General features: G+C 45.1%; 1 protein-coding gene across 8 annotated transcripts in view; it reads right to left on the minus strand.

Annotated features, from left to right (window-relative positions):
* The window catches only part of PDE1C (phosphodiesterase 1C), a 432,015-nt gene that overhangs the window by 25,553 nt on the left and 390,926 nt on the right, over nucleotides 1-15,536 (minus strand). For 6 of the 8 annotated variants that reach the window (XR_009551115.1, XM_060195824.1, XM_060195817.1 and 3 more), the window contains one exon: nucleotides 899-967. The exons of the other annotated variants lie outside the window; for them this stretch is intronic. Coding sequence is in view for 5 of the 6 variants with exons in the window: in XM_060195824.1 (XP_060051807.1) it covers nucleotides 899-967 (69 nt within the window). In the remaining variant the exon portion in view is untranslated. The remainder of the gene's footprint in view (nucleotides 1-898; nucleotides 968-15,536) is intronic. 8 annotated transcript variants of the gene reach the window in all.

Consider the following 15,536-nt stretch of genomic DNA (forward strand, 5'->3'; position numbering starts at 1 on the left):
AAGTAGTCTTGGTGAGTTAGCTCTGAGTGTCCATACAAGGCAGTGTTTTCCCTTTTATTTACTTTTTTTCTTTCAAATTTTCTACCACATCCATAAAAACACACAGTATTTTTATTACCTCTCCTTCCCCAGTTATATTTTTCTATAATTCTTCTTCTTGCAGTGGGCGAGAGGCTGTGAACTAACCCAGTCTCTTCCTGGAGAAACATCATAGAAGACGTCATAGAGGAAGAGGAAGCAGAGAGACAAGGACACGGAGGGGTAGGTAGAATGAGCAGCTCAGGGGCCAGGCTCTCAGCTGAACTGCTAACCTCAGTTCCTGAGAAACCAGCTCCCTCTGCCCCCTGACCTACAATAACACTCTGCTATTTTTTTTGGAAATATGTATGTTTTTTTAATCTAGTTGATAAGTTTCAATAATCCCTTACATTACACATATGAATGAAAGCACCCGCTAATTATCTCAGAGAAATGCAAGTCACTTGGTAACTGACAGAAGCTCTAGCAATAAGAATTCTTGAACATGTAGTGCAGCAGTGTAAGCGCACATGGCACAAAGCACAAGGACCAGCATAAGGATCCAGGTTCGAGCCCCCGGCTCCCCACCTGCAGGGGAGTCGCTTCACAGGCGGTGAAGCAGGTCTGCAGGTGTCTGTCTTTCTCTCCCCCTCTGTCTTCCCCTTCTTTCTCTGTTTCTGTCTGTCCTATCCAACAACAACATCAACAACAATAACTACAACAACAAAACAACAAGGGCAACAAGAGGGAAAATAAATAATAGTAATAATAATCCTTAAAAATAAAGAATTCTTGAACACAAAGAGCTGGAGAATGAAACTCCTGAACCTTACCTCTTTCCCTCTCCCCCACATTTCTCAACACTCTGCTATTTACCCACCTGGCAAGGTGACTCGACTTGTGGAGCTAGTGCTTGGGGCAGGTGAGCTGTGAGAATGCTTCTTAGTGCCTGGAAAGGGGAAAGAAAGAGGGAGTAAAAGAAGGCTTGTCAATAAACTTCTTGAATAGGTCATTGATACATGGCAATTAAGATGTTAACAATGATGCAAAAGTATGAATGTGGAACTCACCCGTGTGTCCTGGAACCCCCCTCCCCAGAGCCCTGCCCCACTAGGGATAGACAGAAACAGGCTGGGGGTGTGGATCCACCTGACAACGCCCATGTCCAGTGGAGAAGCAATGACAGAAGCCAGACCTACCTTCTGCTCCCCATAAAGAATGTTGGTCCAGACTCCCAGAGGGATAAAGAATAGGGAAGCTTCCAGTGGAGGGGATGGGACAGGGAATCTGGCGGTGGGAACTATGAAATTCTACCCTTATTGTTTTACAATCTTGTGAATCACTACTATTTTCTTTCCTCCAAGGTTATTGCTGGGGTTCGGTGCCTGCACCATGAATCCACTGCTCCTGGAGGCCATTTTTTCCCCTTTTGTTGCCCTTGTTGTGGTTATTATTGTTGTTGTTGATGTCACTCATTGTTGAATAGGACAGAGAGAAATGGAGAGAGGAAGGAAGACAGGGAGGGGGAGAGAAAGACAGACACCTGCAGACCTGCTTCACCGCTTGTAAAGTGACTCCCCTGCAGGTGGGGAGCCGGGAGTTCGAACCTGGGATCCTTATGCGGGTCCTTGCGCTTTGCACCACATGCACTTAACTTGCTCTACCGCCCGGCCCCCAATATTTTTTTAAAGTATGGGTCTGAGGATATTCAGAAGGTCAGCTGAGGCTCTGGGGAGAGGACAATCATACCCCTGCGTCAGAAAAGCGAGAAGTACAGCCTTCACCTTGAACGTGAAGCTATCTGCACCCTGTCACCTGGCTGCCAGGTTGGGATGTTGGGAGTCAGCACACCTTGAGCATGACTGCACCTGACGGTCACCAGGGAAGCTATCTGAAGCCTACACATGATGGCTTCAGCCTCACTGATCCAGGGTGGAGCTCAGCTTCAGCATCTGTGAAGCTCCTCCCCGGCTGGTCCTCACGTGAATTCAGGCAGTGGAACTACTGCCCTACAAGAAGGATATGGGCTTATTCTGTCCCTCCACCAAAATGCTGTGTCCCATCCCCACCACCCCCACCATGAAGATGAACATCCACCTTCACCCTCAACCCAGGGTTTTTACTTTGGTGCCCTACTACAAATTGGTCACATAGGCTCCTAAGTTAATTATGGGCTCCAGATCACATCAAATCAGTGGGGTTTATAGTCAACAATCAAGGAAGAGAGTATTTATACTCTCTTCCCTGATCCAGCTTTCTGGTCCTTTTTCCAGCCATGACATCATCTACCCAGACAATGACTTGGATCCACCTGCATATCAGATTTCAGGCTCGGGGGGGGGGGGGGGAAGTAAAAGGAAAAAAAAAAACCTAGTATAGCCACAGGCCCTTTGGAATATAAATAAAATATGCCTACTAGCTATCTACAAAATGGAGGACCCCCCCAGCTCTTCATTTGCACTATTCCAGCCTTTAGGTTCATGATTGGTCAACAATTTGTTTGGCTTTGTATGTTAGCTCTCTTGTCAACCACCAGGTTCCAGATGCCAGCAGGATGCCAACCAGACTTCCCTGGACAGACAACCCCACCAATGTGTCCTGGAGCCCCGCTTCCCCAGAGCCCTGCCCTACTAGGGAAAGAGAGAGACAGGCTGGGAGTATGGATCCACCTGTCAACGCCCATGTTCAGCGGGGAAGCAATTACAGAAGCCAGACCTTCCACCTTCTGCACCCCACAATGACCCTGGGTCCATACTCCCAGAGGGATAAAGAATAGGAAAGCTGTCAGGGGAGGGGATGGGATACGGAGTCCTGGTGGTGGGAACTGTGTGAAGCTATACCCCTCTTATCCTATGGTTTTGTCAATGTTTCCTTTTTATAAATAAATAATTTCTAAAAAAGAACATGGGCTTATTATCGAATTAAGGAACTGGTTCTTTCTCCCCCTCTACTCTCTGTCCTCTCGTCTTTGCTCTTTGACCTCAAACAGTTAGCCTGCTCTCTCTGAAGTTTGGATTCTCCTCTGCAAATCATGGAAATAAAAAACATCAAGGTATTCGAGGAGGTCTGAAGAAATGCAGGTGCACCAGAGAGCTCACGAGCTGAGGAAGACCACCCAGTGCTAGCTCGCTGGTGCTCTGACCTTCACAGCTGGCAACAGCATCACTATCTTCATTCACAGAAATGGTCTAGTGGTCTCTGAGGGAATGAAATCGCAGACCCCAGGGTGGGATTAGAAAGCTGAGGGCAGAATGACGGGAGGGCTTAACTGCTCAACAAAAGAATATACATATATGTGTGTGCACATATTTTATTTCCTTTTCTTACATATATATAGAGAGAGAGATGGAAAGAGAGAGGGAGAGAAAAGGAAAGACATCTACAGCACTGTTCCATTGCTGGTTAACCCTCCACCTTGCGGGTGTGGACTCAGGGTCTGGACCTCGGTCCTTGCACACAGTGATACAGTAGGTGATGTGATACAGTAGGTGCTTAACAGGGTACACCATCACGACAGGTGTCTCTCTGCCTCTCGCCCTCTGTTATCACCCCCTCCTCACTCAATTTCTCTCTGTCCTGTCCTATAAAGTGGGAGAAATGGTGTGCTGGCAGGGCACAGCGTGGCTTCTTTGGGGCCGGCTGAAGTGCCTGCCTGATCTCATCTGATCTCGGAAGCTAAGCAGGGTCGGGCCTGGCTAGAGCTTCGATGGGAGACGCCCAGGTTCTGAATCACCATCGTTTCCTAAAGGGCAGAGTGTTTCACAAATACCCTCATGGGTGTGCAGTCAGGTTGTGTATTTGAGCTTTTTCTTGTTTCCCAATGTGCTTCATGGTCATGAACTTCCTGCTCAGTGCTGCCTTAGCTGTGTCCCAAATGAGTCTTCATTCTCACTGAACTCCCAAAACATTTTGATTTCTTCCTTAATTTCCTCTTGGACCCAGTAGTTGTTAACTAGTGTACTGTTGAGTTTTCATATTTTGGGACTTTTACTAATTTTCTGTTTGTTGTTAAATGTTAATTTAATTCCACTGTGGTCTGGGAAGATACTTGGGATGATTTCAATGCTCTTGAATTTGTTGACACTGACTCTGTGGCCTAACATGTGGTCTGTCCTTCAGAAGGACCCATGTGGACTTGAATGAAGTGTATACTCCAATTTCTTGGGGTGAATGACTCTGAAAATGACCAATAGTTCTAGTTTATCTATCTCTTCATTTAATTCCCTTGTTTCTTTGTTGATTCTCTGCCTACATGATCTGTCAAGTTGAGAGAGAGGGGTGTTGGAATCCCCTACCATGGCTGTTAATATATTGCTATAGCTCTTTCATAGACTTTTGGTGTATTTGGATAGCCTCTCACTGAGTGCATAGATATTAATAATTGTTAAGTCCTCTTGACTGGATGATCCTCTAAGCATTAAGTAATGCCCATCCCTATATTTTTAATTTAATTTAATTTATAGGTCTATCGTGTCAGAAATGAGAATCTTATAGAATTTCAATCCTTAGGTAGGCTTGGAAGACCTGATGAAAACAGATTTTTTTCTCTCATCAAGTATTAGAAAACAGGGCACATGTTCTCTCTGTGGGAACTCTTGTGAAAGTGAGAGAACTGTAGCCACAGGGAGAGGTGTGGAGACAAGCCTCTGGAGTTTGACAGTATCTAGTCAACCAATCCTATCAATAAACAGGGAAACAGCATCGCTTTCATGAGCCCTTGAGAGCCTTCAAAGCTCCTGATGACAAGCTTTCAGTGCTGTTATCATGCGCAGAAGCATTTACTATCACCAGATTATTTCACTGGAATGTCAGATATAATTTTAAAGGTTTATTTTTATGAGAGAGACAGAGACAGAGACAGAGAGAGATCGCACACTGGTTAGCTCTGTGTTAGGACAGTGCTGGAGATTCCACCTGGAGCTCCAGATGGGCAACTCCTGTGCTATAACAGATTGGCTGAACCATCTCCTTGGTCTGTTTATTTATCTATTTTGATCAGCTATGGGGATTGGTGGTGGTGCTCCCTGTGGGGCACACACGTCACCATGTCCGAGGGCCCAGGTTCAAGGATCCTCCCTGCAAGGGGTCGGGGACTTCACGAGCAGTAAAACAGGGCTGCAGGTATCCTTCTTTCTCTCTCCCTGTCTTCCTCTTCCCTTTCAGTTTCTCTCTGTCCTATCAAATAAAATGGAGACGGAGGAGGAGGAGGAGGAGAAAGAGAAAGAAGAGGAGGAGAACGAGTAAAAGGAGAAGGAGGAGTAAAAGGAGGAGAAGAAGAAGAAGAAGAAGAAGAAGAAGAAGAAGAAGAAGAAGAAGAAGAAGAAGAAGAAGAAGAAGGAGAAGGAGAAGGAGAAGGAGAAGGAGAAGGAGAAGGAGAAGGAGAAGGAGAAGGAGAAGGAGAAGGAGAAGGGGAAGGGGAAGGGGAAGGGGAAGGGGAAGGGGAAGGGGAAGGGGAAGGGGAAGGGGAAGGGGAAGGGGAAGGAGAAGGAGAAGAAGAAGAAGAAGAAGAAGAAGAAGAAGAAGAAGAAGAAGAAGAAGAAGAGGAAGAAGAAGAAAGAGAAGGAGGGGGAGGGGGAGAGGGAGAGGGAGAGGGAAAGGGAGAAGAAGAGGAAGAAGGAGAAGAAGAGGAAGAAGGAGGAGGAGGAAGGGAAGGAGGAGGAGGAGGGAAAGGAGGAGAAGAAGAAGAATGAAAAGGAGAAGAAGGGTGAGAAGAAAGACAGTCAGGAGTACTGGATTCACCGTGCAGGCACCAAGCCCCAGCAATGACCCTGGTGAAGTGACAGGGTTGGGGATCAACTACTGTAGTCTCCCAAATCCTGCAGCTTGATTTGGCCGAGGGAAGGTTTTCATCTGCTAGGTAGTTTCTTTGCAGACACTGAATGAGGTAGGAACCATTGGGGACTTAAACCAATAGGAAAGCCACTGCCAGTTCTCTGAGATGTAGCATTATTATTTTTTATTATCTCTATTTACTTATTGGATACAGTCAGAACTTGAGAGGAGGGAGAGAGACAGCTGCAGCCCTGTTTCACCACTCACATAGGTTTTCCCTTGTAGGTGGGGACCGTGGGCTTGAACCTGGGTCCTTGAACATTGTAACATGTGCTTCCAACCAGGTGTACCATCACCCAGCTATAGGGTTATTTTATGTGCTTGCTGAGATGCCCAATATATCAGGACATGGAAGGAAGTGTTTCTCCTCTCTGTGGGTGACTGATAAAAGGTAACAGGAAGAGGTGCATCAAATTAATACTCTCCAGCCTTGGAGCTATTGTGGGTGGTTGGGCTCTGAGTTACTCCCACCAACTAACTCCCAGTTCCCTGAGGTTGTGTTCCTGGAATCATTTCCCTCCCTCTAGTCAGTCACTAAGCATTTACCTGTCATTTCACCCAACGTTCCTTTCATCTGGATGAATTCCTAGCTAAATCTCATTTTTCTAAATCAGTCCCCTATCTCTGCTGTCATCTCCAGAGAAAAATCAGAATATGAATTGGACGGTCCAGATCAGCTCCAGCTTCTAAACTGTGCTCAACTGTTCCATGAGGACAGTGAGCTTGCAGACACTTAGACTGTCCTCTGGGTGTGCTGGAGAAATCAGGGAGAATCTGCAAGGAGTGACTCAGAACTCACCCTCTCAGTGTATTTATTTTTAAATTCTGGATGCATATTAAGATCCTCTGTGGAGTTTTAAAAGAAATTGATAGGGTTTATAGTTAATAGTATTTATATACTTTCCTCATGTTCAGGAGCTGCTCTCTGCCCTAATCCAGCTTTCTAGACCTATTCTCAATTCTGACACCATCTCCCCAGACAGTATTTTTAGTCCACGTGCATGTTAGCTGTCAGGCTCAGGCAAAAATGACTGAAGCAATGAAATCCCTGGAACACACCTAGCTTTTCCCATAGAAGACCCCTAATTTCATCTGCTCTATTCCTACCTTTGGGTTCCTGTTTATTAAACAATTTGTCCTGTTTTATATCTTAGCACCTTTTAGCCACCAAGTTGCAGATGCGACCATGACACCAACCTACTTCCATGGGCAGACGACATCACCAATATGTCCTGGAACCCCACCTCCCCAGAGCCCTGCCCCACTAGGGAAAGACAGAAACAAGCTGGGGGTGTGGATCCACCTGCCAAAACTCATGTCCATCAGAGAAGCAATTACAGAAGCCAGACTCCCACCTTCTGCTCCCCATAAAGAATTTGGATCCAGACTCCCAGAGGGATAAAGAAAAAGGAAGCTTCCAACAGAGGGGATGGGACACAGAACTCTGGTGGAGGTAGCTGTGTGAAATTGTACCCGTTATCTTACAATCTTGTTAATCATTATTAAATAACTAATGAAAATAAAAAAAAAACATGGCAACACCAAGGCCCTTTCCCCAGACAGGTAGCTCAGTGAGTGGGGCTCAGTCCTGGGTACTTTTTCATTTCTTTTTTTTTAATTTTTCTTATTTATAAAAAGGAAACATTGACTAAACCATTGGATAAGAGGGGTACAATTCCACACAATCCCCACCACCAGAACTCTGTATCCCATCCCCTCCCCTGATAGCTTTCCTATTCTTTAACCCTCTGGGGGTATGGACCCAGGGTCATTGTGGGATGCAGAAGGTGGAAGGTCTGGCTTCTGTAATTGCTTCCCTGCTGAACATGGGTGTTGACAGGTGGATCCATACTCCCAGCCTGCCTCTCTCTTTCCCTAGTGGGGCAGAGCTCTGGGGAATTGGGGCTCTAGGACATATTGGTTGGGTTGTCTGTACAGGGAAGTCTGGTAACATCATGCTATCATCTGGAACCTGGTGGCTGAAAAGAGAGTTAATATACAAAGCCAAATAAATTGTTGACCAATCATGGACCTAAAGGCTGGAATAGTGCAGATGAAGAGTTGGGGGGTTCTCCATTCTGTATATAGCTAGTAGGCATATTTTAGTTATATTCCAAAGGACCTGTGGCTATACTAGTGTTTTTTTCCCTGAGCCTGAAATCTGATATGCAGGTACTGGGTACCTTTTCTACAGTCCTGAGATAGAGCAGCACCCCAGTGACACCTGTCATAGACACTGCTTTCATGCTTCCAGCCATCAGCGTCTTTAATTCTGAACATCTGGTGAGCTTTATCCTCATGCACTGATGCAAATGGTTCCACTGTCTATGGGCTCCTAGGAACCTCCCACCTGTTTATGATGGTGTGGGAAAGTGGGGAGGCTTATTTTGCTTACACATCTGCATCTGAACATTTAGGATAGTTCGTTTTACTGCCACTGGCCCTATTTTCTGTCTCTAGTTCTGAGTTTCTTTATATTTTAAAGACTTTTTTTATGGGAGGAAGGGAGAGACCCAGAGCATAACTCTGGCACATGTGATGACAAAGATCAAATTCAGTACCTCATGCTTGAGAATTCAAACCTGTACCCTCCCTTTAACCTGCCAGGACACCAGCTTTCTTGTTTTATAAAAGACAGTTAAATGTACGTGATCCTAGAATTCTGAAATATTTTATAAAAGAGCTGGACAAAGAGGAAAAAAATCAGACAAACAACTACACCAGTACTGGCATTACTCAACTTTGTGTTACTAGACTATAAAATGAAAAAAAAAAAAGAAATCCTATCAATTTCAGGATATCAACTGTGGGATCAAGGAAGAGTAGTCCTGTGGGAATGGCCAGCAAACTGTGCAGCGAAATGCACTGTTAGAGGTTTGTATCAAAAGGAAAGAGAGAGTGTGTGTATGTGAGTGAGGCAGCACTGATATGCCATCATCTTTGGCAGGTGGGCCTTTGAAGGTGACAGATCACACTATCCCTGGCCCAAGGAACACGAATATTCTGAGTAAACAATCCAATCAGTCAACCGAGGGCAGAAATGCCATCACCATGGCTCCCGGGATTGGGAGTATCTTTTGACAAACGAATAGCCTTTAGATACTTCAAATTAATGTCCTTGGTTGGTTCAGCGAAAGGGCAATGAGTCCAATTCATCAGAAATCTGGAGAATTGCACAGTGATGAAAGTGACAACCGGTGCCGCTCACCTTGGGGCAAACGTGCACACCTATAGCTCAGGACTCGAGGCTGGCGCTTAATTCTAAATGGGACCTGCTTGAATTCAAATTATCTCTCTTTTGTATCAAGCACTTAGCACACAGTTTTCCCATGTCTTATAGCAGGGAGGGTGGTTTCTGATCCTTTGAGGTCAAGGGCCAGCATCAGTAATGGTCCAATCATAGCAATGCTGCTCTCACACCGCCAGACCCCACAAGGCAGAGGCAGATGCTGCAAGGTGGAGGAAGGAGAGGTCTCTGCCTACCTCTGGGGCATTTCCCACCTCTTGTGCACAGCATGGTGCCCACCAACCTCTGGACCTTATTACTAAGCCCATCAACCAACATCTTCCCTATGTCCCATCTGGGCAGCGGGAGGGAGCGCACAACAAGCTATTGCCTGATGCCTGCGATCCAATCATTCTTGTTGTTTTTCTACAACCTTGAAAAAGAGCATCAAGAGATGCCCAAGTTCCACTTAGGGCTGTGGAGCTGCGCTGGCAGGGCTTCACACCTGCCTCTACTTCCCCAAGAGTTGCTTTTCAGTGGTATCGACAACTTCTGACCCAGTGACTGTACAGGTGGGAATTCATGCAATGGAAAGATTCATAAATGTGAGCAAAATTATATATGTAAAGAGCTCCATTGTTTGGTGATTTGTAACAGCAAAAAGTAAAATAAAACACGTATGTCGTGGTCCGAGAGGTGGCACAGTTAGTTGCTAAGGCACTAGACTCTCAAGCATGAGGTCCTGAGTTCAATCCCTGGCACCACATGTACCAGAGTGATGTCTGGTTCTTTCTCTCTCTCCTCCTATCCGTCTTAAAAAAAAAAAAAAATCAGGGAGTTGGGCGGTAGGTTAGGCAGCAGGTTAAGTGCAGGTGGTGCAAAGCACAAGGAAAGACATAAGGATCTCAGTTCGAGCCACCGGCTCCCCACCTGCAGGGGAGTCGCTTCACAGGCGGTGAAGCAGGTCTGCAGGTGTCTGTCTTTCTCTCCCCCTCTCTGTCTTCCCCTCCTCTCTCCATTTCTCTCTGTCCTATCCAACAAGGACAACATCAATAACAACAATAATAACTACAGCAATAAAACAACAAGGGCAACAAAAGGGAATAAAATAAAAAATGGACGTCAATCATTCAACAGTAAAGAAGTAGTTAAATAAATATGCTAAGGGTCAAAAAATGGAATATTATGTTGTTCCTGAACATAATGCGAGTGAGTAGTTTTTAAATATAGGCCAACATCAATAAGTTAGTGTGGTGTGACAGTCCATAATACAGCGTTCAGCACACTGTATTGTATGGCCTCAACTGTGTTAACATGCACAGCAGAAGACCATAAAGAAGCAGAGTCAACACTGATAGTGAACAGTGCTGGGGTGTAAAATACATGACTTTCAGGAGTCCTGCAATAGTGCAGTGGGTTAAGCACACGTGGCACAAAGCGCAAGGACCGGCACAAGGATCCCAGTTCGAGCCCCCGGCTCCCCACCTGCAAGGGAGTCACTTCACAGGCGGTGAAGCAGGTCTGCAGGTGTCTGTCTTTCTCTCCTCCTCTCTGTCTTCCCCTCCTCTCTCCATTTCTTTCTGTCCTATCCAACAACGAATGAGATCAACAACAATAATAAAACGAGTGCAACAAAAGGGAAAATAAATAAATATAAAAAAATACATGACTTTCATTATGTTATACTTCCTCATTTTCTTCTTTTTCTTTTTTTTTCTTTTTCTTTATTGCCTCCAGGGTTTTTGCTGTGGCTTAGTGCTGGCACTATGAATCCACTGTTCCTGGAGGGCATTTTTCCATTTTATTAGACAGGACAGAAAGAAACTGAGAGAAGAGGGGAAGATGGAGAGGCAGAGGAAGACAGACACCTGCAGACCTGCTTCACCGCCTGTGAAATGTTCCCCCGTGCAGGAGGGAAGCCGGGGGCTTGAAGCGGGATCCTTGTTTCCTACTATGTTCGTTTAACCCAGTGTGCCACCACCTGGCCCCTTTATGTTTTTCTTTTTAAGTTACTTTTGAAAGACTAATTAACATAAGAGAGAATTCCGGAATCACTTCAGGCCTGCGTGGTATCAAGGCCCAAACTCGGTACCTCACCTTCATACTTGCAAACTCTTCACACTGAGTCACTGTGGAGGCTTCATATCTTTTTCAAAGTGACTAAGTTCTATTTTCGAGGGGGGGGGGGAGGCGGTGGTGTGCCTGGCTAAGTGCTCACATTACAGTGCGCAAAGACCCAGGTTTAAGTCCCTGGTCCCCGCCTGCAGGGGGTAAGCTTCACGAGTGGTGAAGCAGGGCTGCAGGTGTCTCTCTGTCTCTCTCCCTATCTCCCCTTCCCCTCTCAATTTCTCTCCGTCTCTATCCGATAACAAATAAATAAATATATTTTTAAAAAGAAAATAGTTTTAAAAAATGGTTTCAGTGCATGAGACAGACATACAGTCCGCACTTGTCAGAAGAGTAGCCCAGTGGAGCTGCTCGGGGTGACAGTGGCTTTTGTGTTCCTAAGCATCATGACCTCCAGGGGAGTCCCTCTTAGTCTGGGAGGCAGGCTGGGTGCCAGCCAGAATGGATACCACCTTTCTGTCCGCAAATAGGGATAATAGCAAATGCCTAGTCAGACTACTTATCTTTATGGCTGGAAAGGACCGGCGGCATTTCCAGAGAGCCCTTTCACCAGGAGAGAAACAGCACCACAGAATCAAACCGCCTATCCCGATGAAAAGCGGACACAGGGAAGGGAGCCTGGTTCACGGAATGTTAGCATTTCCTGAGTCTAGGAGGATCTCTGACAACCGGGCCAATTCGTTCCTCACAGTCAAAAACCGACGGCGTGAAGCGCTTTACACTGTGTCTGCTTTCCCCATGTGCAGGGAAAGAGCGGAACTTGGTGTCTGGGTAGTGTGTGGTGTCTGGAGGAACTCAAAGAGGCAGATAGATGGCTGAGTGCGTTTTCACAGCCCCATATGCAGGACAGAACACGGACAACAAGGAAAAACACTAAAAGAGGTAACAGACTTTTGTTTTCCAAATTCCAACCGAGAGGTTAGATCATTGTTTTTATTTGGTAATCAGAAGAACATACAAGTAAGTGTTCATCACCAAATGCCGGGGGAAACTCTAAGGGAGGAAACTATGAGCCTCATCTGTGCAACAAAGGCTTACAATAAACACTTTTAAAAGATTTATTGAGAGCAGTTTGGCATATTCTGTTTGACATCAACCCCTATGATTTTTGCATTTGAAGATGTGAGGCTATGACATCTGAATAGTTTGTACAAACCAGCAGCATAGGAAACAAAACACACTTCTTTAGAAAGGATTGGAAGGGTACAGTCTGGACATACTCAGAAATCCCTTCCTTCTCCCTCCAAATAACTATTCACCTGGCATGATTTGCATCAAGAGTTGAGGATTTAGTTTTGCCTGTCTGTCACATTTGTGTCTTGGAAAATCATCTGGTTGTTAGTTCAGACATCTCCCACAAGCCCAGCTCAACTGCAGCAAACTAGGGCTGAGGAGATGAGCAGAGCTAGCTGCTTATAGACGGCCAGAGCCCTTGCTGGAAGCACGCCTACAGGCTCAGGGTGAGGCCTGCATTCTATGTAGAAAAACTCCCGAGATGGTAAATCTCATTCTACACCCCAGGGAAGAGAACAAGAGCGTAACACTGGCCGGGCAGCAGCTCCCCTTGCTGTGGAGAATGGCTGCCTCCGGAAGCTGGCCCGTTTCCTACTTGCTCTCTCAGATCTACTTCCTCCCCCAATTTTTCCAGTGGCACCTGATATTTCCTTACATGGATTTTCTGAAGTAAGATACTTTTTGCATTCTTGATAAAGCCAGCAAAATTGCTTGGTTGGACAGACAGAAGCAAAAGAAGAAATTTGTGAAGGGCAGGAGAATGAGAGAAGAAAATAAAATTGAATAAACGAGGGGTAGGAGGGAGAAACAGGGAGAGGACGCTTAAATTAGATGAGAGAAGGAATCTGACTATACAGTGGGCACCAGAGCTGATAAAAACCTATCTGAGTTCTACAATTAAAATAGCGAGTATTGTAAAAACAAGTTTATAGCATATAAAATCATATAAAAATATCATGGAAGCAAGACAAAAGAGAAAATGTATACTCCACAGATCTACCTCAAGTGCCCACTACTGGGCTCGACTTATGAATACAGGCTTTCCTCTACATACATCTGTCTGTATGACTGTCTGTATGACACAGACATCTGTCTGTGTGACTAAATTTTATACCATCATACTATAAGAATACTATACACAGATCCCTGCTCCAAGACACAGCATACCAGAGAAGCACAGACTACACAACGCTTCCAGGGCCATGTATTTAAAGGCATTCCACAGCCATTCATCATATTTTTTTATTCTTTATATTATTACTGAGGAATGGTGATTTACAGTAATCTTTAACACATAGGCACAGCCAGCCACTGGGTTTTAATGGGCTTTGTGTTGCTATGTTTTTCCTCAAGGAGTTACAACTTAGAGTTTTGGTTTTTTTAATGTAATTAAAAAATTCCCAGGATTTGTTTTAAATGAGTTAACATGAACCATGATCAAACCAAGAAATGCTTCTGCAGCTACTACAGAGACGCATGAGGGGAAAGCCTTCCCTGAGGGCACCCACGGGTCTCCTCTGGGCACCATTTACCCCAGTGCTGGGGAAAGCCCGCCTGAGTGAGCTGAAAGGAACCACACAGCACCCACTGCTTCTGCTGGTTCAGGGGATGGCTTTGGAGGCTGGATCTAAGTACAGGCAGTGGATTCAGCCACTGCCAAAGTCAAGTCACTTCTGCTTGGGAACAGAAGCCAAGCTAAAAGTTAAACGTGTGGATTCATCTCAAATAGGAATGCAAATATATGCAACGATTGCCACCTCAACATGCTTCACCTCAGACTGTGTCCAGAGACTTCACGTGTGGAATGACAACCCTTCAGCTTCATTACTCGGGTGAGACCTTTCCTTTTATAGTACACTCTAATTTCATCTCAGGTAGTTCACTTTCTAACAAAGTCCCATAACCTAGATATATACCAGTTTCTGTGAGAGAGAGCTTATGTTCACACATACCCATAAACTACTGCAAAATATATACCTGAAAGCAGAAGTACACTAGAGTTTGCAGTGAGTACCTCCCTAATACTTCCTCTCCACTATTCCAAGCTTGGGATCCATGATTGCTCAACAAATTGTTTGGCTTCGTATGTTAACTCTCTTTTCAATCACCAGGTTCCAGATGCCACCAGGATGCTGGCCAGGCTTCCCTGGACTGAAGACCCCACCAATGTGTCCTGGAGCTCAGCTTCCCCAGAGACCCACCCTACTAGGGAAAGAGAGAGGCAGACTGGGAGTATGGACCGACCAGTCAATGCCCATGTTCAGCGGGGAAGCAATTACAGAAGCCAGACCTTCTACCTTCTGCAACCCTCAACGACCCTGGGTCCATGCTCCCAGAGGGCTAGAGAATGGGAAAGCTATCAGGGGAGGGGGTGGGTTATGGAGATTGGGTGGTGGGAATTGTGTGGAGTTGTACCCCTCCTACCTTATGTTTTTGTTCATTAATCCTTTCTTAAATAAAAAATTTTTTAAAAAAAGGAATGCAAATATATATGTGGGGAGTAGAGTCGGGAATATTAGCTAAAATCATCAGGCATGAATAACATTTGAATTGATTTTCAAGATATGTTCACACGGAGTCTTCCATTCACCCCACTTTTATTTAACATAAAACTAAGCCTCTCCTTTCATGAAACAATTGCTGCTTGCAGCACACTCTGACAGCACTCAGTCACTCACAAATGCTCAGTGAGAACTGTCAGAGGACTACCCACTTCCATCGCTCGCGACTTCTTGGACCCACATTCCTTCATCAGGCGAACTCTAATGGTTCTGCTGCCTCTCAAATGCTGGGTCATCTTCGAGCTCACCAGTATCTTTGATAAAAGGAAACCTTAAAAGCTGAAATCTAGTTTAGGCAGAAAATGTGTCCTTGGTCTTCAGAGGAGTATTTTATAGAAACTGTGCTTCTTATTACGTTTTTTCTTTTTCTTCATGAAGTTCATTTTCTAAGAGATAATGAGGCCTTTAATCAAGGAGCACTGCTGATGAATTGCAATTATTATTTTCCCTTTATTCACACATAAGATCCAATCTAACATCGTTACTGCCAGCATTATTTCTCTGACATCCAATTTTGCTGGAGTTCAGTGCTACATCAAGCATGGTATTTACTGACGGAGCAGGACTAGGTAGGCAGTGACTCCTCACACTTCACACACAGACGTTCCCATCTGCTTCCAAAGAATTCATTCTTGATGTCGAACGGGTCAAGTTGGATTCCAAACAAATCTACTTGTGTTTCATACAGAAGGATGTAATCACTTCTGGAAGCACATTTTCAGTGAGATCCTGTTCTGATTTATTATTATTCAAGAGAC

Source organism: Erinaceus europaeus, chromosome 8 (assembly GCF_950295315.1).
Source record: "Erinaceus europaeus chromosome 8, mEriEur2.1, whole genome shotgun sequence".
Taxonomy (NCBI): Eukaryota; Metazoa; Chordata; class Mammalia; order Eulipotyphla; family Erinaceidae; genus Erinaceus; species Erinaceus europaeus.